A 23,911-nucleotide genomic window follows, 5' to 3' on the forward strand; every position below is an offset into this window, starting at 1 on the left:
TCACTATCTTTGGATGAAAGAGTGGAGCCACAAGTCAATAGTTAAGTTTAAGGGGAGTCCTTGTAGGCTACTGCTACTTTTGTCGAGACACCTGTCTGTTGAAGGATCCATTCACCCTCCTCATAGTTTTTATAAATGAAACGATCCACAGTGGCCAAAGGCTTCTTTTTTTTTGTTCCAGGCTATAAATACACATTTTTAGTTAGGCATGTGGGATTCTGTCAATTTTAAGATAGTCTTAAGTGACATTTACACTAACTGCAGTTTTTTGCCCTTGGATGTTGGTTTCATTTTTTTTTTTTTTTGATCCAAAGGCTGCCCCTTTAGTGCGGCCTGTAGGCAGTGAAGCACACAGCCACAGAAATTACTTTTAGTTGGTTGTAACTGCCTAAAAAGATGCTTTTACCAAATATAGAATTTCATGCATGCATTTGCTTAATTGCATGGTTTCAATTCTCTTCATTGCTTGAGGCTGTACAGAATTTCTCACTCCGGTAGTTATTTTGGGTGGAGTAAAGATGACGCTCTGCTTGGAGAATCCATTTTCATTGTGTTAATAAAGTCAACACCCACTGTCGTTTGCCAAACAACTTCCCTGCATGCTTGTGGGTCAACAAATGGTTTGCATGGATTCTGTTGAGAGAACATGGTGGGGGGGTAGGGGGGGCATTTTCATAACATTGTCGGTCAACATCAGACACTTACAGATGACTAATTTGAGGCCTTATGGAAGCTTCTTGGGACTGGAGAGTAATTGGTTTTCAGTGATTTTATAGGATCTTTTCCATGTGTGTAATCATAATGTGCTATTCAAATTTGCTCTCCTTTCTCCCCTCCATCCATTTTTCCTGTTACACTGCCCATCCTGCATTTAGTAGTCTCATCCAAGCCAGCTGATTCATATGCTTGGCTTGCCTTGGCTTCCCCTAATGTATTTTCACTGGCCAAGTAGACCAAAATATGAATAGCAGAAAGTGCTGTACGTTTGTATTCTGATTTTTTTTTTCTTTATTAACATTTTTATTCTCCCCCTACCAGCCTACGTTCCAAATTCCCTCATGATGACATTGCAACCAACCCTGGCTTCGTCCTTAGCCCTGTCATTACCCAGAGAAATGGTGGTGGTGATAATAGCTGTTCTGTCAAGGTTTCTATCGAAATCTCTGATTCTCAGCAGCCTGTAACCTTCACCTGTGACGGTAAGCATCTGAACAAAGTCAGAAATTGTCTGTTCTATGAGCCGTGTTTCAATCAGTTCTTTACAGGATGAAAGGACAGAATATGTGCTTGATACGTCACGTGATACAAATGCCACTATGAAGGAACCAAAGAGGTGTCAAGTTTGTTTTAGCTTATTTGTTGGATGCACCCCTATTTGATCTCAAACTGTTCTAAAATTGTTGCATAATAACCTGTTAAGAAGCCCAAAGAGTTTGCTGTTGGTGCAAAAGAACAAAAACAAAAAAACTACTGTCATAAATCCAATTTATACACTCGCACATCTCCTTACTGCAGGGGGTCCATAGGCAATGTCTTTGTTAGTCAGAAAGCTGAAAAACTGGTGATGATTCAAACCTGTGGTTCAGACTCTTCAGACAATTGCTTGATCCATTCTTAGCGACTTTCAAAACAGTGCTTCCTGGTGCAAAATGCCAAATTCCTGTACGGATGGGACACCACGTGAATTGGCTAAAAAGGAAACTTGTGCCTCTTTGCCTTTAAGAGCGAGCAGCTCCAATTTCAGATAAGAGAGCTCTGAAGGAGGAAACAACATTCACAGTTGCCAAACTCTTCGCACACACATTTTTCTTTTCATTTTTTTTCTGTCGTGGGAATTATATTATGTTCCTTTTCCACACAGATAAAGGTTTGTGCCCTCACCATTCAGTAGCCATGTTGGGCAAAAGGAAGTGGAGTTAGTTTTTGTTGTGTTTTTTTTCCCTCCTCAAGGTCCTATTAAGGATTTTGGTTTAGTTCCCTGTTTATTTGGGGAGCTGTAATTGGCTAACCCCTCCTTATTCACATACAAATCTACAAACGCTCTGACTGACATGTCTTTAGGGATCTGAAGCCAAACACACTGGAGGCTGTCAGGCAGTCCACTGCGCTCTTTTGTTGGACATGTTATTCCAACTGTGTGACCAAATTCACCACTGTCTGGGTCTTTGAGGATCAGTGTGTCTGTGTGTGAGTGTATATCTAGATTATTTTGCATCTTACTGTCTGTGTCCATACCCGAAAAAAAAACCATGATGCTTGTTTCGTTTTAACACCAAACATATTTTCTTAGACATAGACAAGTTCTCAGGCCTTAGTGTGTACATATATATTACTTATGACATAGGCACCACTCTGAAAAGCCCAGTTCAAAATCAAAAAACCTATGAGAAATGTATTTAATACTTTTTTGCTTTTTGTAGGTTCCTGCTTCTTATCATAGTTTACATTGTCTTCCCAGTCACTTTCTAAATAGGGTTCTTTTGTCCATGAGTGATGTCTTTTTCATTAGTTCAACTCAAAGCTAACCCTAAACCTTTCTCAGTGTTGCTCTTCATTCACCCACTTTTTGGTCTTGTCCTTTTTTCAGAAACTACAAATTAAAAATGCCACATGAGAAATTTTTCCCATCTACTCTGCACCTTCTTGTCTCCATCTTTTTCAGTTTTTTCTTTTCTTCACACATTCTATTTGATCTTCATCTTCTCTTATTTATCACCCAGTAGCTCATCTTTTATCTGTTGTGGAAGCCTCAAAATTTTGTGACTTTGTTAGTGGTGCATCCACTTGCAGCTGATTTTCTTATTATAAATGAAAGTGTATTTTATTAAAAACAATGTTTGTGCCCTTCTGAAATCTTTGACTGTGCTCATATTGTAGAGAACAGGCCGACAGAGAAATAACTGATTGTTGTAAAGTTTGGCTGTGAACTGCTGCTGCCTTCTCAGGGATTCCTTACATACTGTGGCTGAAGAGGGAAGATGGAAGAGAGTGAGAAGGGGAGGAAGCAATACATTTAAGAATTACAAAAGAGGATGGAGCAAAAAATGTGACAAGCTAAAGGGAGTAAAGAGATGATTTATAAAGGAGAGAAACCAAAGAATGATATTTATGAAGAAACTCTGTGCCAAAGGTACAGACTTCGCGTAAGAGAATGAGAATTGCTTGAAGTGAGAAGTAAATGTGTAGAGAATGACAGAAGTGAAATTCTAAGACCCGGGTTGTCGTCTGCTGCTGGGAGGGTGTTGGAGAGGCGACAACACCATGTTTCTTAAATCTTTCACCTACAAAAAAAAAACCTCTGTCAGAAAGAACTTTTAATAGGTAACGTCTAACTAAACTAAAATGCAGAAATCAAACTGGCTGTGGCTGGAATGGGAATTGGCACCTAGAAGTCTAAGCCCATAGTACTCAACCGGAAAAGGGTGGAGTACCCACTTGGAGTTGGGAATAAGTTGCCAAGTGTAGTTTAAGTATCTCAGGGTCTTGTTCAAGAGGAAGGGAAGAAGGAGCAAGAGATTTACAAATCGATTGGTGCAGCATCTGCAGTAATGAGTGCGATGTACCGGTCTGCTGTGGTGAATTGATGCTATAGATGTACTCTTCAATCTGCATTCCCACCCTCACTTTTGGCCACGGCCCGTGGATAGTGACTGAAAGAATAAGAGCGTGGATACAAGCAACGGAAACTGGTTTCCTCTGAAAGCTGTCAGGGCTCTCCAGTTGAGGTTGTTTGGCCCTCTGCCTAGGATGCCTCCTAGGTCAGGTGTGTTAGGCATGTCCCACTGAAATGAGGCCCTGGGTTAGACCCAGGACACACTGGTGACATTACATTTCTCAGCTGGCTTGAGAATGCCATGGTGTTCGCCCCATAATAGCTACAGGAGGTGGCTGTGGAGATGGGCAGTCTGGAGGTCTTCTTAGGCTGCTGCCCCCATGGGACGGATGGATGGCCTGAAATTCTTAGTATCATAGAATCACTAATACAGTATGCTTTAATTATCAACTTTAAACTCTTCCACTTTCTGTTATGTTTTAGCATGGTACTTTTCTTCTTATTGTGGTTTTCCCTTTGCTGTTGTGGGCCTCTTTTTCTTTTTTTTTTCTTCTTCTTTTTTTCCCCCTCTTTGATTCTCTCTGGCAATTGGACTTGTTACAAAAATATAAATCTCTATTTCCTCTCTTCACACCTTTCCGATCTTTGCCTTGTAGATTTAACAAGTGTAGAGTGACTTCTGACCCTCTTACTCGGATTCTACATAAAAGGGATTTGACATGCACTGTAACAAAAAGTAACTTTTGTTGGTCTCACTTTGTTTTCAGTTCTGTGCGCGTGCGTGCATGTGCACTAAATCAACCATTAATATTTTTGTTCGAGTGTGACTCCACCAACACCATTCCCCAGTCATGTGTGAAATGGTTAACATGTGATTTCGGAATGTTCTCCTCTTGTAACTGGTGCCCTCAAATATGCCCGCTGGGAATTCCTTTTTTTGTTATTCTCTTTTTATTAAACAACCTATATAAACACAAATAATCCAAAATAAACATATAATCAAGAACAGACGTAAATAAAAAATAAATAAATAAAAATAAGAAAAACAGACGGGTGTACCCTCTAGTGTGTATGTACTCGCACACACATATTCACTCACACACCCATATTCTTAAGCATACATACACATACCTACTTACATATGTGTTCACTTGTAGTCTCATACATACTAACATATACATATAAACACATAACGATTCAGAAATGTGGCATATATAGTTACAGAGATTCAAACAAGATCGGGTCTCCTTAACCGGATGTAGTGTTTCCATTTACCCCAAATTTCACTAAATATGTCAAACTGGAGTCTTTTAATGAAGGTAATTCTTTCCATTTTAAACATCCCATGTACAGTCTCATGCCAATCACCCAGTGATGGAATTTTCGCACTAAGCCATTTCTTGGTAATAATTTTACGGGCAGCCAAACTCAGGATACCATACAACTGCTTAGACATTTTATCTACATTTACTGAGTATAAATATCCAAACAAAAGTTCGTCCCAATTAAAGGGAAGCTGCATACCAAAAATAATCTGCAACTCAGAGTGGATCAATACCCAAAAAATGTTGATCCTTGGGCAAGACCAGAACAGATGAAAATGTTTTACTCCTTGGGCCCCACAATTTCTCCAGCAATTAGAGTGATTAAAATAATGTTTACTTTGTGCAGGGGTAATAAAAAACCTACAGATACTCTTCCAACCGTAACATCTCCATGTATTAGAACTAGAAATTCTCCACTGAAAAGCGCACTGCTCATACCAAATGTTATCTGATATTGCTATATTTGTTTCATTTTCCCATTTTTTTTTTTTTGATGTAGGTAGTATTCCACTTCTTAACCTCTTGTATACCCTTGTACAATCTTGAAATCACCTTAAGGCCTGTGTCAGCCTGATAAGCCTTGACAAATATACTCAGAACAGGTAAAGAAAAAAGATCTGTTCTCTTAGGTATAAAATTATATAGATGATGCCTAATTTGTAAGAACCTAAAAAAGTCCGTTTTACTTAACTGGTATTGATCTTTTATTGATTGGAAGTCCCTAAGAATTCCCTTATCGTAAAACATACAATATGCCGTTAAACCTTGTCCAGACCATTTTTTATATCTTACGTCTAATTCATTAGGTAAAAAATCACTGTCAAAAGCGCACCATCTTAAAATCCTAACCTCTTCAATCCAATCATTCTTATTAAGAAATTGTAACCAGAGTTTTAAAGATAGGTTAATCCATTGGTTTCCTTGATGAATTTGTTTTTTAATAAGTGTCACATCCCCTAGAATTGCCTGAATTGGAGAATCTTTTAAGGTCACTGTTTCTAGTTCTAGTTCTTTCCATCTCGCTTGATAATCTACATTACACCAACACACTAATGTCCTCAATTGAGCAGAAATATAATAGTCTTTCAAACATGGGAACCCCAACCCTCCTTTGTCTTTAGCCAACTGAATAGTTTGGTACTTAATCCGTGGTTTTTTTCCCCTGCCATATAAACCTAGAGATTATTTTGTCCCATTCCCGAAATTGTTTGTCAGTTATTTCTACAGGGAGTGTTTGGAATAGGTAGAGCATCCTGGGCAAGATATTCATTTTAACTGTATCTATACGTGATTCAAAATTTAAAAATGGTAATAAATTCCATCTTTTAATATCCTCATTTATTTTATAACTTAAAGGATTAAAGTTTGCATTGTATATCTTAGACAGATCTTTAGTAATATTTACTCCAAGATACTTCATCTGCTCCATTTCCCATTTCAAATTGGCTTTAGCCTTAATTTCATAATTGGGCTCATAGTTAAAAGTTAATATCTGAGTCTTCGATATATTTAGTTTATAACCTGATATTGAACTAAAGATCTCCAGAAGTGACAATAGCTTGGGGAAAGTAGTGTTTGGATTTGTCAAATAAATCAAACTATCGTCAGCAAACAAGGAAATCTTATGCTCTCGACCCCTAATCTTGACTCCAGTAATAGTATTGCTTTGTATTACACTTTGACTCAGGGCCTCTATGAAGAGAGCAAAGAGTGAGGGGCTTAGAGGACAACCCTGACGTGTCCCTCTCTGTAGGTTAAAAACATTTGAAAGCGCCCCGTTAACTTTGATTCTTGCCTTTGGTGATTTATATAATGCTTGTATAATCCTGATAAACGATTGATGGAATCCAAATTTATCCATGACTTTGTATAAAAATTCCCAATTAACCCGATCGAAGGCCTTTTCTGCATCTAAGCTCATAAGGACCATCTGAATTTTATTTTTCCTAACATAATCAATAACGTGTAGTGTTCGGCGAACATTATCTTGCATTTGTCTCTGCTTAATAAAACCAGTCTGATCCAAACTAATTATCTGAACAAGAATATTTTCAATTCTTTTGGCAAGAATGTATGTAAATATCTTAAAGTCCTGGTTAAGAACACTAATGGGGCGGTAATTTCCACAGTCAAGCCTGTCCTTTCCTTCTTTAGCTATTATAGAGATAGAAGCCTCATTCCAAGATGGGGGAATTACTCCCGTCTTTAAAATATAGTTGAATGATGTTCTCATCAAAGGAATCAGTACCTCTTTCATTTCTTTATACCAGTCTGATGGGAATCCATCTGGGCCTGGGCATTTATTCGGTTTCAATTTTGTAATAGCTTTTTTAATTTCAAATTCAGATATGTCCTTGATTAGGGTTATATTCTGTTTTTCATTCAACTTTGGTAAGTCGAATGAATCTAAAAAAGATATCATACCTTTAATATCCACTCTAGGTTGTGTATATAGTTCTTTGTAGAATTTTAGGAAGGCTGACTGTATATCTTCAAGTTTATACACAATGTTATTTGTTTGAGGGTCCTTTATTTTATATATTGTATTTTCTAATTGTTGTTTTTTTAATTTATAAGCCAGTAATTTAGCAGATTTGCCTCCTACCTCATAGTATCTTTGTTTTAAAAAAACCATATTTTTTTGTATTTCACTTGAAAAAATTTCATCGATTTCGTTTTTCTTCTTTTGTATTTCTAATTGTAAGTTTGTAACTGCGCTTATTTTATGGGCATCTTCAAGATATTGTAGTTGTGTCTGGAGTTTTCTTAAATGCTCATTTCTCTTCTTTTTTAAATTAGCGCTGTAACCTATGAGTTTTCCTCTTATCACTGCTTTTAGGGCGTCCCATAGAATTCCATTACCAGTTCAGAATACTTCCAAAATGAGGCATAGTCTGTGTAATTGCATTGTTATAAAATGCTCTTGTAGCACATATATGACCACCATTGCCACACAGGCATTGCAGTGCTTGCTTAAGCAGCAAGAAAAGCCTCACCATTCCTCCAAAGGGTGGAGGGTGGTGTGTTATTGCTTTAGGCAGGGGTGGTCCAGCTCCGTGTGTGTCAATATGAACTTCTTTTAAGTAACCTGAGCATGTGTGCTTAATCCAACGTCTAGATGTTTCTGTGTGTGAAGAGTCTGTGTCTGTCTTTTTATCTGTCAGCCTGTGTTTATGTATATTCAGTGTGCTTAAAAACTCAGTTGAAGAAGGTAAACAGCAGAATAATCTGCTGTGTGTCAAGTTACGCTCTCCACCTAAGCTTCGCTTGGCCTGATACATCAGGTATCGTAGGACACGCAAATGCCTAGAATCCCCCTTAATATCATTTCACAGCGTTCTGCGGTAATGCCTTTGATTCGAGAACTGGTTTGATTTGAAATATGAAACACGAACTGTTCAGAACCTGGGAGGATGTGTTTTGTGGTTAGAAAGGAATTTTGATCACTATAAGATTTAGAGTTCAGTTCCTACACCTGCAAAAACAGCTTTTTAACAGCCTCAGAAACGTATTGTGGTCAAGTCTCACAAAAAAAGCAACATTGGAACTGGCTATTTACCTTTTAATCTTTCTAATTCAAATTAGTCTTTTTTTTGTTTCTCAGGTATGCTGTGGTGAATTGTTTTGAGAATGCTCCAAATGTATTTTTTAATGCTAACCCAGTAGGTTGTGTGCTCAGCTTTGTTCCATAATTACCTTTTCCTCTCCATCTGTTGATCTTTCCATCTTTTGCCTCTGCTCCACGTTTACCTCTCTTTCATGATTACCTTCTTCTCTTTTCTTCATTATTGTCTCTGGATAATTCTCATACCTTTTTTTTTCTCCTTAAGTGAGTTCTCCAGTGGAGCTGTTGATCAGTCAGACTCTGTGCTGGGTCCATGATGACTTGGACAAGGTAGACTTCTCCAGCTATTTGCTCAAAGTCTGTGGCCGGGAGGAGGTGCTACAAAAGTGAGTATTTCTAATACACTGGCATGTGAGAAGCCACTTCTCCCAGGAGTTTCTAATAAGTTTATTTTCTCATCCATTTTTTTACTCTTTCTCAGTTTCTCTCTTTCATCTCTTTGTCTGTGAGTCTCCTATCTTGGCAACGTGTTTAATCTGTCATCATCAGTTGCTGGCTAAATTAATGCTGTGTTTGTTGCACGACCGTTTGCTGGAATAAAGCTTAATAATCTTGCACTGGCTACACTCAGAACTACGATACCATTTACTGTAAAATCATTATGTATGTAACCATCACTTTATACTTTTAAACATATGTTGTTTAAGTGCTTGTATTTTTATTATGGATTACATCTTTGGATTATTGGAATTTATAGTAAGCTAGCAAGGAAAACTTTTACTGTATTAGAAAAAATACGAGTCTGGTATCAACATGTGTTTTAAAACCTTTAAGGAGAACGGTAACTTGTTTTGACCAGCACCATATCCCACTTGATAATATGATCCTACAGAGTTTACCAAAAATACAGTTTTCAGAGTTTTCATCAAAAATGGATAAAAATATGTGAGGTACCAGTGCTTGTTTTTGTCACACAGACACAGTTTTGTTATTGAAACAGAGATTTGGATTCTTTAAATATAAAAGGAATCTTTTTTTTTTCCCCTTTAGAATCTGACACTGCGAGTATAAAAATACTGATTTATTTATTTTGTTTTTAACAGAGCTTACAAATGTTTTTTAGCCCTGAACATTAAATATGTCTATCTTCTGTAGTTAAGAAATTATCGTGGTTAAAAAATGCTGGGGAAAAAAAGTGCAAAATTTCATCCCACCTCTGGGATGAAATTATTCTTTGAGGGTCTGTAACTCTGTCACTGGCATTGATTGATTTTGTTTTCATTGAATGGCCCATTTGCTAAAAATAGGCACAAATATAAGCAAATATTATTTTGTCTTTTAGAGAAATGTATACACCATCAGTGGGTTAACCCCTTTCTGTTAAAACCTTCCTTTAAAATGTTTTCAACAATTGCTCTATAATATTAACATATAATTGTTTGTTTTTTCTTTTCTTTTTTGATTTAAACCCTTTTTATCTGTCACTACGTGCCACAGTAAACACAGCCTGGGCAGCCATGAGTACGTTCAGAACTGCAGGAAGTGGGAGAATGAGATCACATTACAACTGCTCTCTCACTCAACTATGAGAAGGGACTTGGCACGCACTGTGAGTTACTCTGTCATCCTATCATATGGGCTCCTTACCCACTCCTGAAAACCAACAACATGCAGTCTTCATATGGTAAAATCGTGTTTTGACTGATATACTTTTGGTTGATAGACTGTTGCTGTTTTCCTTCTTTTACTTAGGCAGAAGATGACAAGTCTACCATAAACTTAGAGAAGCACCTGGGCCTGGTGGAGAGGCCTTTTAAGGAGAATGTCACAAGGTCTGAGCATCCTACATTAGTTAGAAATGTCACAAACAACTTCAGAACAAGCAGACTTAGTATTCCATTTTCAGTTGATGATTAGTCCTGTATTTTCACTCCTACTGTTATTTTACTTATTTTAAATCCTCTCTTGGCTCTTTCCAGAAAAGTTAGATGTGATTAAAAAAATAATTGAAGCCTGCCTTTAAAAAACCCCCAGAAGAAACATAAACTCTACCTGATATTAATTTGGCTTTCTTTCAAAGTCTACTTCTCCTCTGGGTGGCTTCCACTGCTGCTGCTATTTTTAGACTGCTCCCTGGGAGTCTCTTTCTCACCCCTTTTTTACTGTGCACTCTGCCATTCTGCACTCTGGTTCTCAAATGTATGCCAAGAGCAAATATACATTCATCAAATGGTGTTGAAAATTTAGTCCCCAGCTCTGAATGGAGCACTTTTCAGCAGCTTTCATTCAAAGAGAAGAAGGCAGCACTGTGATGATGTTGCCTATGTAATTTCCTGAGGTGTCTAAGGGAGAAGAACTATAGCACTTGTCAAACATGACTCATTGAAAACAAATGTGATTTTTGTTTTGTTTTTTTCTTGTTTTTTTGCCACATAAGCACAGTTGTCCCATCTTGCTCACCAGACTTGTATCCCTACTACTTCATCACGTTCCCCAAAATGGAAATTAAGTTGAAAGGTAATGGTTTTAAAACAGTGGAGGGACACACAAGCAGAATGTTCACAGAGCGATCTAGAAATGGCAGCTGCACTAAAAGCAAAAGTCAGCAAGAAGATTGTCTTGATGGAGGGATTCGCCAAATTTAAATCACATGAGGTTCATCTGTTTTTGGAGGGGGATTTTTTTGTGTCTTTTTCAATGTCTCTGATTCAAGAACTGTTTGATCACGCCTAATATCTGTGTCTCTTCATGAAGACAAGGTCTGGCTGATTATTTGGAAGGCTATCACAATCAAGTCAACATCTGTCTACAGAATGAGGTACGTGCAATTAGAGAAAATATTGTTAAATGATTAGGATGGTAGTTTGTTTAAAAAAAAAAAAATTCAAAGTTTAGTCTAATAAAAACTAATAATGTCGTAAAATACCCCAAACATTGTTTTCAAATTCCCTGCCCATTTTTGTGTCTGTTGAAATGCGTGTTAGTAAACCAGGTCATTCTTGGAAGGCAGTTTTCTACAAAAATGTTTTTCAGCCATTGCTTGTTGTTGTGAGTTAATTGAATGCAGCCTGAATGGGGGAGTGAGACAATACAACCCTAAAACTGACATGTTGCTGATGAGTGCTTCAAGATGTGTTTGAGCTACCTTCTCCAGAACGAAATAATGTTTACTAAATGATGCAATTTTAGCATGCAGAAGTTTGTTGCTGTACTAACCTGCTCTGTGTCTCTGTTTAGAGTACCCAGTATAAGACAGTGGATCGGCTGGTGCAGACTGTAAAGAACATGTGCTGTGCTTTAGATGAGGTGGAGACCCAAGCCATCACAGAGGCAGTCAAAAGACTAAGACACTCTGTCAATTTACCCAGGACACGCTCACCCATGGTTCGTTCTTCATATATACTTCACACACACACACACACGCTAGCTCATTCATACCATTGCTTAGTTTCATTTGCCTTTCTAAGACCAACATGCTTTCCTTTCTAGATGGGATTGACATCATCTGGCCAGTCATCAAATGGTAAGTTCTATAAATAATATACAGTGAGACTCAAACAGCTCAGCTCAAAGTTCTTTGTCACCCCTTACGATGAAACAGCTTTTGTTGAAAAGTGTTACAATTTTGGCAAATTATTTGCAGTCTAAGGAAAATGAAGTTAAAATCATGTACTGTGTTTGCTCTCCCATCTATAATACACTGCAACAGTGAGCTGTAGATGCATTGTTAATAACATATTGACCTAACATGGATCCATAGGTCTCACCAGTCCTGTGGAGGAAAGCATGGCGTTGCTAACACAGGCCATCTATGACCTGGCCAAGCTCTACCTGCGCTCCTTCTCCTCTCCATCCTCCTCCTTCCACTCCCCTCCATTGCCCCAGGTTACCGATGGAGACGCTGTGGAAGTGAAGAGAAGCAAAGAAGCTTCTGGCACCACAGACCACCTTCAGTTCACACTGTTTGCCTTGCACGGCATACCAGCCAACTGGGTCAGCAGGTAAGCAGTCAGTGGATGAATGCAGATCTGAATATAAACATACTGGGTGGGGTGATTATATTTATGCGGGACACCTATTAAATCTACATGTTTTGGGTGTTTGTAACAAACTAACTCCTGCTTGCTGATACAGTAGGTCACACTTTACAAAGTACAGATCTCTCATTTTCATCTGCATTTTCTTTGTTATAATCCAGTTGCTGGTCATTTGTGCATACAGCTGAAAGCCACATGAAACCTGAAGTTGAAAGTTTGTTGCAACAAAACATTTTATTTTCTACCAAACCTTATCAAGGCTGCTGTTTTGAACAACTTTATTCTTTCCTGTAGGATAATTAAAACTTTTAGGTAAGAACAAATGGATGAACAATCACCCACTTGCTTGGTATTATTAGTACCACCCACACTTCACCCAGTTTTACTTATGCAAGATAAGATCAAAGAAAGACAGAAGGTGGTGGAAAGCAGTTTGAAGTTATAATTGCTTCATTTTGCAGGTGCATGCAATGCTTACAAGAACAAAGAAGCGATAAATTCTCTTTTAGCAAATAGCAATATAAGATTCAACAAATGTGGTGTTATAGAGTAACAATTTGTTTAGCAGCTAGGAATGAGGAGCATATTTCATTGGTGCCAGAATAAGCAGTAGTCACTTAAACTGTACTGTCACAGAATGTCTTGTTTTCTTCTACTAAACAAATGGCACTGGTGTTGCTCCCCGTGTCTTATTTTTCCATGCCAGTGTCCAGTTTCAGTGCGTCTGGAACACAGTTGAACCGAATTTTCTGTTCCCAGCTCTGTCACACATTGGTGAACAGCATCAGGGCGTTTCTGACAAGCCTCCTCCACGTTAGGATCTCTAAAGATCTGAAAAGAATTTGTATGCTCTTATCAAAGAAAAAAGGAGCTGTAACCCTGACAGTAAGACGGGAAGAGTTTTTAATCTATCATTTTGGATTGTTGCAGTGTGCCTTCAATAGTAATTTTCTGGTCATCCGTTTAGGCCTTTTATAAAGAGAGGAACTGTCTAATAACAGGCCTGTTTACTCTGGTTTGGCCTCTTCCAGCAGCTGTTTTAAGCCAGCACCAAACATTGCTGCAGTGACAGTTATTCCGAGGATCCCTCCAAAAATATTTATAGCAGAGGGACACAGTGATTCCAATATTTCTGGTCCCAGATTAGTGGCTAAGTATGTTTGTGTTGTGGTGTTATACCAGTGCTGCCTTACTGAAGCTGAGCGTTTGGCATTGTTGTTGCTAGCATGTCCTCCATCTGGAGTGTCAGTAGAAGCCAGCATATTGAGACACCACGGCTAGTGGTAGAGCTGCCAGCACAGATGGCTCTGAGCAGCAGATCAGGCTGATTGTAGTGAAAATACATTATCAGTTTTCTTTTATTTACATGTATATTTTATTTATTTAGTATACAACAGAATATGGTCTGCATCAGACTCAAGGTCATTACTGAAAACGCCAATTAGATTGTGTTGGAGACAGGACATGTGGCATCCACTCGACACCTTCAATTTCAATCATTGCCATTCAAATTTACATTCTCTCTGTTAGGTAGAAAAGACATGCTCTGGTGCACGTGTGGAAATCACTTTTTGAAAACAGACCTGTGTGAAAAATTAAATACTGGATGACTTTTTTTTTTTATACCTTTATTCTAGCAACATGCCATCAACAGACTACTAGAGTTCTACTAGATAGAACTCCGTGTTTTGCCCAATGTTTTCTGTGTTCAGTAGAATATGCAGTTAGTTGTGGACAAATAACCACACGTTTTCTGGGGTTGTTTCAGTTACGAGAAGTACTTCCTGGTGTGTTCCCTCACCCACAATGGCAAGAACTTGTTTAAACCAGTCCAGTCCAAGAGAGTGGGCACGTATAAGAGCTTCTTCTACCACATCAAATGGGATGAACTGTAAGTCTTTCCTTTTCAGTGTACTCAATTCACTTTCTTTCTCTGTTTTTTCAAACAATAATGTAATATATTTGTCTGTCCATGCTGCTGACACTGCTTTTTGTCTGTCCAAGGATCAATTTCCCCATAGCAGTAGCTGTGCTCCCACTGGAGTCCATACTGAGCCTGGCTCTGTTTGGGGTGCTGAATCAGAATGCCAGTGGCTCCCCAGACTCAAACAAGCAAAGGAAAGCCCCAGAGCTGCTGGGCAAGGTCTCAATGCCACTCTTTGATTTCAGACGGTGAGGAAAGAAGAGCAGCCGGTAAAGGCTGTACCTATGTTTTAATGTTTTTCACTTATTTTACCTAGTATGTTCATATTAGTTATCACACGTTCTGTATTATTACATGTTATTTTAATCACTAAAAGTAATCGATGAAAGTAAAGGAACTTTTACTTTTTTGAATCTCTAAAACAAAAAATATAAAAAAAATTAGCAAGCCAGAAATTAACATTAAAGGATCATAAAACTTTATATTCTTGCCATTCTTCTTAGGATTGCTTGCTCTTGTTGTTTATTGCCGACTGTTTTTGCAGAGTGCTTGCTAGGGGCACCCGACTGTTGTGTCTGTGGACGTCTGCCCAGGGAGCAGCCGCTGCTGCCAGCTCTGCGGGCAGCCGCAAGAGGGTACCAACAGAAAGAATCGTACTGCAGGTTGGCAACAACATTAGTGCAGACTTCTTCCCAACTATCTTTTTTCTTTTTTTTTTTTTAAGTTTCCATTTTTGATGTATTTTCTTTGTAGTGCAAATCATTACATCTTATTTATTTTATCTTTTTTTTTATCACAAATGTTCTTTGGAAACATGATTGCATATGATTGGTATTAGCACTGCTGTTCATGATGCTGAACTAAGTCATTTTACACCAAATACAAAGAACAGTGTGTTGGATTAACATATAGTACATCTGTAGTTGTTTACAACCAACTGGACACATTTTAAGTCAAACAGGATCATCACGTTTAGTAGAAAATCTGTTGCCGGCAATGACTGCCTAAAGTATTGGACCCCTAAACATCAACAGACACTTTGTAGCTTTCCTGGTGATTGCAGACATCTTCAGCTTTTGCTTGTTGAGAATATCTTTAAAAGACAAGTAGATACTGGTGTGCAAGTTCCTCTGCAGAAATATGTGAGGTTGCTGTACACCTTGATTCAAAATTTCTTTCCGCTTAAAAATTTAGTCCTATTAATAAACTGAGCCCTGCTCTGGTGTTTTTTTGTTACCTTCAGGTGAACTTCCCCAACTCACCAGTGGATGTTTTGTATGTTGGACCCAAAGAAGCCCCCAGCCCTGAGCCCCACACACTGGAGGAGCTGGACCCTGACCTCCGACGAAAACTGGAGAAAATTTGCAGCCGAGCTTCCAATTTTGGGTAGGAGATTATTCCCTGTGTTTTTCTAAAGTATAAGGGAAAGATTGTAATGCAGAATTCAGAAGTATTTAACAGTTAATGTATCAGCATTTTGCGGTGTCAAATAAAAGCACTGATATCAGTTAAAACCACTAGAGAGCGAGTCTTGGAGTTACTCAGCCTGATGCACGTAACAGATGTTATTCAAGAGGCTCAAAGCAACTACTGCATTTAATAACTTCTCAATTTTTGTAATTATTTTGTCTTCATATGTCCAAAATCCAACAAAACCCAATATTCTTTTTATTAATTTTTTCCTTGTTTTTTTTTTCTTTTCATGCAAATGGATAAATGACTCTAAAGCTTATAAATAGGATGTGTAAGGCAGTCTTTGTAATAGAATTCACCTCATCAAATTTAATGTATACGCTTTCAAATTCTAATCGTTGCCCTTTTGATGCCAGTTAGGCTTGTACTAGACTTGCAGTGCTTGGGGTTATGAGAGTTTAAAAAGATATGCACAGAAAGAGTATTTCTAGTTAAGTCTCCCATTAAGCAGGCAGCTTTTTGGCTTTCTTTCAGGCCACCTAAAATCCATTAGACTTAATAGATTTAAGAAGGGATTTTAAAAAGATGCTGCTGACTTTGCCAGCCACAGTTCCCAGTACATGCCTCTCTGTTGTCTGCTCCAGCGTGTCTGTGTTCATCCAGCTGCTACGGGCCCAGTTAAATGCTCTCTTATGCCTGCTGCCAGCCAAATCTCCTCTCCACGCTGCCAACATCCGCGAGACTCAACCGGCACTTTAACGCAGAGCTCTCTCTCACTGGGCTCTCACCGCCTGTTTGCTGTCCTGTCCATTCATTTCTGTAGCCTCTGTGGACACAGGGCTTGTGGAGCCACATCAGTGCTTATTTAGCGGGAGCTGTCTTTTTTGTGTGTGCAACACTCCTTTACTCCCTGAAGCAGGCAGTTTAATTGTTATTTACTACTGGAAGGTCGGGGTCAGGTACAAGTTGGTTTTTTATTTGAGGGGTCAGGGGGGGAGGGGGGGAGTAATCTCCAGGATTTGGGTTTAAAGCAGAGCATCAAAAAGTGATTTAGTTGTCTTTCAGGGACTAGCAGTCGACCTTAGTGAAACATGCGACAGATATGTAACCATAAAAGGAGGAAGTCCTTCCAATTTGTGTTCAGTTTCCTGTTTAAACGTGCATTGCAACTATAGAGATTTTATTGCTCGCTTTGCATTATGTAGGATTCTGCTGAAAGGGCCCAGTCTCTGTTTTAAATATCACTTTTGAGTCTTTAATAATTTTGAGATTTCTGAGTTTTGAGATGTCATGACCAAATCTTTTTAAACACGTGTGTAACTCAAAAACTTTTGAGTTGAAGTCTTTCTTTTAATTTTATGTAAACAGCATTTAGACATATATCCCCCCCCCCCCCCCCCCCCCCCCCCCCCCTCCTCCTTTGTCCCCAGGCTGAAGCGAGCAGACCACCAGCTGCTGTGGGACCATAGGCTCCACTGTCGGAGGGACCACCCCAGCAGCCTCCCTAAGGTACTGGCCAGTGCGCCCAGCTGGGACTGGGCCAGCATGGCTCATATTCACTCCCTGCTGCACCACTGGCCCACCCTGCCCCCCGTAACAGCGCTGGAGCTACTTGACTCAAAGTACGGCGTGAGCTCAGTACTTAGACACACACAGATTTTTACAAATACAAAAATTCCTTACTTATATAAAGGAGGATAGAATGTGTGCGTTGTCTCCCATCTCTCATTGTAATGTATGTTTGTGTAGGTTTGCAGATACTGAGGTGAGAAGCGTGGCTGTTAGTTGGATTGAGAAGAGCAGCGATGATCAGCTGGCTGACTACCTGCCACAGCTCGTACAGGTATAGCTATATGTACAAAGGTCTGCACTAAAATATGTGCTTTACATCCACTTTAAATCTATTTATTCCCTCTTTATTAAAATTCTTTTTCTCATGTGCTCACTCACAATTCCTTCAGTTAAAATTCAAAGTCTGTTTTTTGTTTCCTCATATGCCCACCAGGCAATAAAGTTTGAGTGTCACCTAAAAAACGCCCTCGTCATGTTCTTGCTGTCCAGAGCACAAGGCAACATAAACATAGCACACTACCTCTATTGGTAAGTGTACAGCCAAAAAATAAATAAAAATTACAATCCTAAAGACTTTAAGAACATGTATATGAGAAATCATGTGATAGATGTGAAGAAAATGTATTTTAAAAAGTGGTCATCACCATATCTACAATGGTTGCAGGCTGCTAAAGGATGCTGTGCAAGATTCCACCTGGGGACCGCGCTATGAGCGGGTGCTGGGTGTCCTGCTGTGTCTGTGCGGAGCCAGGCTGAGGGCAGAGCTGGAGAAGCAAACTCACTTGGTCACGCTGCTGGGAGCCGTTGCTGAGAGGGTCCGACAGGCTGGTGGATCTACACGACAGGTTAGCATGTGCACATGTGTGTTCGTGCGTGTGTTAAAGGCCATGTAGAATGTCCTTTCTAAACGTGTATGTGTATTTACCTATCTGCATGTTTGCGTTTGTTAGGTTGCACTCCAGGAGGGCCTTGAAAACATTCAGAACTTCTTTCAGAGGAACAGCTGCCGACTGCCCCTCAGCCCCAGTCTGGTGGCAAAGGAGCTAAACATTAAGGTAACACACACAAACACAGTTAAACAATTATCTGAAACCATTAGCTGTACCTGAAGAAAAAGGATTGCGCTCTATGCATTAACTATGCGTTGTTTAAAATTGTATCCAGCTCAGCAGACCTTTTACACTATACTGACTATATCTGATGACAAAATTATCAAGTGTAGAGAATAAATAAAATAATCGTTTAATGGAACCAACCACAGAGCAGGAATAGAAGAAAACCTCAACTGAATTTTGCTGCTGTAAATGTTTCAGTTCAAACAATTGAAGAAATGAGCTTCTTAAGTTACAACTTGAACAAAATATAAAGCATGTGAACAAATGTTCCAAAATATTACAGAGATGGTTATCATGGTTAATGAGATCCCCTAAATGATGTATTTATACTTCTGTAAATGCTGTACTCTTATAAGTAAGAGGAGGATCACTGCTTGGCACAATGGGAATTGTGAGAGATGAGACACAAAGGATTACATTTGGTGACTCATGCTGCCTGCCTCCATCTGCACATTTTAGCTTTCAGCTTTGCCAGCTATAAGTTAATTTGCAATTAAATATAAATTTATATTAAGTTTTACATCCATGGCTCTCAAAGTTTGGTCTTTGTTAACATTTTCTGTCCTCTTGAATGCAAAAAGGACAAAATGTACTACTGTGCACATTATGATTTGATGAAGAAGTCCTGAACCGGACTAATTGTAGCCACTCTCTTCCACCAACCACTGCACAATAAAGCTTTCTAGCACTGGTAAATGTAGCTTGTATTAAGAAATGCTACAGCTACTTTCTCTTATGGTATCAACTACAAACCACGACAAAAATGACAGCTGCCAGTGTGAGCCCCCATCCTGTGAGCCTTAATCAAAACCTTGCTGTACCTTTTATATAGCTTGTATGATTTATGCAGGCATGATTTTTCACAATTAAAAAAAAAATTAATACATAAGTGTCTTTACATTATTCAAAGTCATTACTTTGTTTATCCTGCTGAAGTTACTGGATGATAACATTTCAGAAAATGCTAAATGTTCACAGGCTGTCTTTTCCGAGTAACATGCAGGTTTAAAAACATCCTCGAATAAATCAAAACCGTAGAGAAATCACTAATCACTAAATCACTTTGGGATGTGTCTCGGAAGACAACATAACAGTGTGATGTAATGCAGAGGATATTGCTGTTTGTGTGTAGGCCTGTTCCTTCTTCAACTCCAACGCTGTTCCCCTCAAACTGGCATTGGTCAACGCCGACCCCTTGGGAGAAGAGATCAATGTTATGTTCAAGGTAGTGTATGCGCAGACACACAATCACACACGCCCAATGTAAAATGCTGAAAATGAGTACACTGATCAGCAAGTCAAACAACGCCTGAGAACAGGTTCGAGTGTGTCTTTCATGCATGTTTCCATGTTTTATGAGTGGAGCCCACAGTAGCACACAAACATGTTGTAACTGTTTACATAGTCTTGATATGAACACTGCACCCCCTGGTGGCTGAAGTTTAAACCAGCCAGTAATTGATAGATACAGTTTACTCAAACAACAAATGCAAAATGAAGTGGCTTAATAAAAAAACAAAATAATGTATTTTTAAAAAATTAAATATCTCAACAGAAAAAGAATAACAAAACAAATGATTTGATAATTAAAGTGCCTCAATAAAATAAAAATGGGTAAAAATAATATGTAATTACTCTTGTGTATAGTGTGCTTACTGTAAGAAACAGTGCAAGGTATTTAAATAAATACTATACTGAACTAAAAAATGGAGTGCTAAGGATTCTCTGATTGACAAATTTTGTAAAGACTTATTGCACAGAGTAGAAAAGATTCCCTATGTGTGTATAAACTAGCTCTCTCTTGATCTACCTGCATGCATCAGGTCGGAGAAGACCTGAGGCAGGACATGCTGGCTCTGCAGATGATTCGCATCATGGACCGAATCTGGCTGCAGGAGGGTCTAGACCTCCGCATTGTAAATTTCAAATGCATCTCCACTGGCAAGGACAAAGGTAACAGACAAGCACATAAAGACACACTCCCGTCAGTCGGCTTTAAATATCCATTTACAAACCAAGCACACATGTGTACTAAAAATACTCCTACACCTTTTTGTCTGTTTAATCTGAAATTGCTCCTAGCATTATTAGAAAGCATTCCTGCCATGTAGCTAATTTGTTGAGTAAACCAATTACCACATTTACAGTTAAATATACTATATAGCCAGTGTAGTGTTAATAAAAGATTTGCTGTTGTGTAGGTATGGTAGAGTTGGTGCCTTCTTCTGACACCCTCAGAAAGATCCAGGTGGAGTACGGCGTGACAGGATCTTTTAAGGACAAACCACTGGCAGAATGGCTTCGCAAGTACAACCCCGCTGAGGATGAGTATGAGAAGGTGATACATATTCTCATGAAATTTAAAGCACTTGTTAGTCTGTTTGACCTTTGACCCTTATAAATGTGAATCCTTAATCCAAACATGCAACCTTTTTTTTTTTTAAATTTCATTGCAGTACTCGCTTTATTTAGCCATGCTTAAAATACCCTTTTCTCCTCTCCTTTAGGCTTCGGAGAACTTCATCTACTCTTGTGCTGGATGCTGTGTTGCAACCTACGTGCTTGGCATCTGTGATCGTCATAATGATAATATCATGCTGCGCTCCACTGGTCACATGTTTCACATCGACTTTGGCAAATTCCTGGGCCATGCCCAGATGTTTGGCAGCTTCAAGAGGTGATGATCAAATCTCACATGTATCATGGATGCAAGTGTGAAATTGCTATAGATAAAGGATGCTTTGTCGCGCTATCAAGTTTTGAAGGTGTGCCGTAGTGATATGATTGATTTACAACCCTCGTAGTTCCCAGGGGACTCCCACAGCACACAGGTGTTTTTTGGTTGTTGTTTGTTTTGAGTGCCTTTAGAACTAATGTGTTAAGTTGTCACAAACAATTTAAAAAGTGTGATCTTCACTTTTATGGATGAAAGGTATGTCAAGCACCCAAAATGAGGTGAAAAAACAAACAAATCCCGAAAAATTATATACCTACCCCACCGAAGACTTTGTGCATAGTAAGATATTAGAGTACATCCCTGTGCTCAAAGGCCCCACATTTTCCTTTGTGGGTGACTGTATTTCAGGAGCAGAGGATAATGACTTTGAGCACAGTAAGATTAATGTGTGTTTTCAGTCATGACCTGATTCTTAACTGAGATTTTCACACAGTGTCCAGGTTGGCTCTGTTACAACTACACTCTTCTATTTTTGGCCTTGGAACATTTTCTTGCTGAAATGTTTATACATTCATTTATTTATTTATGTATTAATTCATACATACTCCTTTTTTAGTGTTTTACGTGAGGGAGGATGTCAATTTAGGCCATGTTTTCCCAGAGGTTTAAACAAGTGATGAAAAACTTTTTGCTCTTTTATGAGAAGCTGATGTCAAATCTTGTCTCCACCCTTTTTTCCCATCAGAGACCGAGCTCCGTTTGTTCTGACCTCTGACATGGCGTACGTCATTAACGGAGGCGAGCGGCCCACCAGCCGCTTCCAGCTGTTTGTGGACCTGTGTTGCCAAGCCTACAACCTCATCCGCAAGAACTCCGGGCTTTTCCTTAACTTGTTGTCACTGGTGAGAGAGAAAACAAAACAAACAAGCCCGAGTACATACACACATGTGCATAGTACATAGCACTCTAGCTGTTCATACACACATTGATGGTAAAACGAGTTTTGTTCTTGTACTTTTGTACTGCTGACTGTGCCATTTAACATCTTCATCTGTCCCTATTACTGGTATTGGCCTCCTTTTTGTCACCTTGTTTTCTTTTACACCTGCAAGAGCCAAAATAACAAGATATGCAAACCAAGAGCATTCATAATAAATCAACGCCTCTCTGTCCTAGAAATTTGTGTGCAATAAACTTAGAGGCTCTGCTTAAGTGAAAAGACTTCTGTTTATTGCATTTCTAACGGAGACAGTCTTGGTGTCACTGAACTGAACTGAATTATACTGATTCTTTGCCTGACCTCGCTGATTATACATTGGACAAACAAAATAGTAGACACACCTGTCGGTGCAATTAAGCAGCACCAGTAAGCACATATTCCAAACTGAACAGACAGCAGAGTTAGAAAGTTCTGAGTAATAAGTGGGCCAACATGCAGAAAACTACTTCAGATAACTCAAAAAAAGTCACCAAGTGGTATTCACCTCAAATATCAGGCATGTGTTTCTCTGTCTGTTGTAGATGATGTCATCAGGTCTCCCAGAGCTGACCGGCTCTCAAGATTTAAAGTATGTGTTTGATGCACTGCAGCCACACAACACAGATGCTGAAGCCACCATCTTCTTTACCAGGTAAATGTATTAACATCTTTCTCCTCCAGTCCAAAAAACAAAACTAAAAACATTTTGACATGTTTATTGTTTGGGGGGGGGTTTTAGCACATTTTTGTTCAACTTTAATACTTTTCTCTGATTCATTCCACTCTACGTGGCAGGTTTTGTAGCAAGATATACTTTAGTGTACAGTTTATGATGTCAGATACTAAAAGTCCACCAGGTGGCAGTACATGATTAGGAGCAAAACAGGAATAGCTGCTATCTCGCTATGCAACAACACAACAAAAGTACAACCAGAACAAGGCATGCTTGTTTTTTGAAAGACCAGTCAGACTGGATTGAAACTGGAAATGTGCTTTGAATGTTTATTTCTTCACATAGCCAAAGGTCAAGGGAGCATAGTTAAAAATTGTGTCTTTGGCATGTTAAATATTTAGTTTCATTTTCACCTGATCTAATGCAGATTTCCTCCCCTTATTTTCTAACTGTCCCAGGCTCATAGAGTCCAGTCTAGGAAGTGTGGCCACCAAGTTCAACTTCTTCATCCACAACCTTGCCCAGCTACGATTCTCTGGTCTGCCGGCCAATGACGAGCCAATCCTCTCTTTCTCCCCGAAGACATATACTCTGAAACAAGAGGGACGCATCGTCCACGCCTCCATCTTCTCCTTTCAGAAGAGATATAACCCAGACAAGCACTATGTGAGCACCAGTGAAGTCTCATTTTGTTTTCGATTTTCCTTTTTCGTCTCATACTGGATTTTGCCCAAACTGTAAACTGGCTGTTTCTCCGCTCTGTGCAGATCTATGTGGTGAGACTCCTGAGGGAAGGTCAGAATGAGCCACAGTTTGTCTTCCGCACTTTTGACGAGTTTCAAGAGCTCCACAATAAACTGACTATCCTCTTCCCTCTCTGGAAGCTGCCAAGGTAGTTTTGTCACCACCCGCTTACTCCCTTATCATCCAACAATGTCATCAATCTAATTAAAACCTGTAAGATAGTGAACTGGCCAGTTAATTATCATGTTTTGGAGATGATGCAATCTTCGCTAACACTCCCAAATTGCCATCCTGCTGTAAGCCTAATAATGAATTGGTGTTTTGTTTTGTTTTT

At 39.0% G+C, this 23,911-nt stretch overlaps 1 protein-coding gene across 2 annotated transcripts in view; it reads left to right on the forward strand.

Annotated features, from left to right (window-relative positions):
* The window catches only part of pik3c2a (phosphatidylinositol-4-phosphate 3-kinase, catalytic subunit type 2 alpha), a 43,469-nt gene that overhangs the window by 16,286 nt on the left and 3,272 nt on the right, over positions 1-23,911 (forward strand). For both annotated transcript variants that reach the window (XM_004564503.5, XM_076886098.1), the window contains exons 4-28: positions 1,039-1,199; positions 8,709-8,829; positions 9,941-10,052; positions 10,196-10,275; positions 11,198-11,261; positions 11,681-11,827; positions 11,933-11,966; positions 12,204-12,444; positions 14,249-14,371; positions 14,485-14,652; positions 14,949-15,066; positions 15,648-15,790; positions 17,248-17,439; positions 17,567-17,660; positions 17,823-17,917; positions 18,054-18,234; positions 18,340-18,444; positions 19,637-19,729; positions 20,328-20,457; positions 20,706-20,842; positions 21,012-21,181; positions 21,927-22,083; positions 22,703-22,812; positions 23,292-23,499; positions 23,601-23,725. In XM_004564503.5, the coding sequence (XP_004564560.3) occupies positions 1,039-1,199; positions 8,709-8,829; positions 9,941-10,052; positions 10,196-10,275; positions 11,198-11,261; positions 11,681-11,827; positions 11,933-11,966; positions 12,204-12,444; positions 14,249-14,371; positions 14,485-14,652; positions 14,949-15,066; positions 15,648-15,790; positions 17,248-17,439; positions 17,567-17,660; positions 17,823-17,917; positions 18,054-18,234; positions 18,340-18,444; positions 19,637-19,729; positions 20,328-20,457; positions 20,706-20,842; positions 21,012-21,181; positions 21,927-22,083; positions 22,703-22,812; positions 23,292-23,499; positions 23,601-23,725 (3,309 nt within the window). The remainder of the gene's footprint in view (positions 1-1,038; positions 1,200-8,708; positions 8,830-9,940; positions 10,053-10,195; positions 10,276-11,197; positions 11,262-11,680; positions 11,828-11,932; positions 11,967-12,203; positions 12,445-14,248; positions 14,372-14,484; positions 14,653-14,948; positions 15,067-15,647; positions 15,791-17,247; positions 17,440-17,566; positions 17,661-17,822; positions 17,918-18,053; positions 18,235-18,339; positions 18,445-19,636; positions 19,730-20,327; positions 20,458-20,705; positions 20,843-21,011; positions 21,182-21,926; positions 22,084-22,702; positions 22,813-23,291; positions 23,500-23,600; positions 23,726-23,911) is intronic.

This window comes from Maylandia zebra, linkage group LG7, assembly GCF_041146795.1.
Source record: "Maylandia zebra isolate NMK-2024a linkage group LG7, Mzebra_GT3a, whole genome shotgun sequence".
NCBI classification, from domain to species: Eukaryota; Metazoa; Chordata; class Actinopteri; order Cichliformes; family Cichlidae; genus Maylandia; species Maylandia zebra.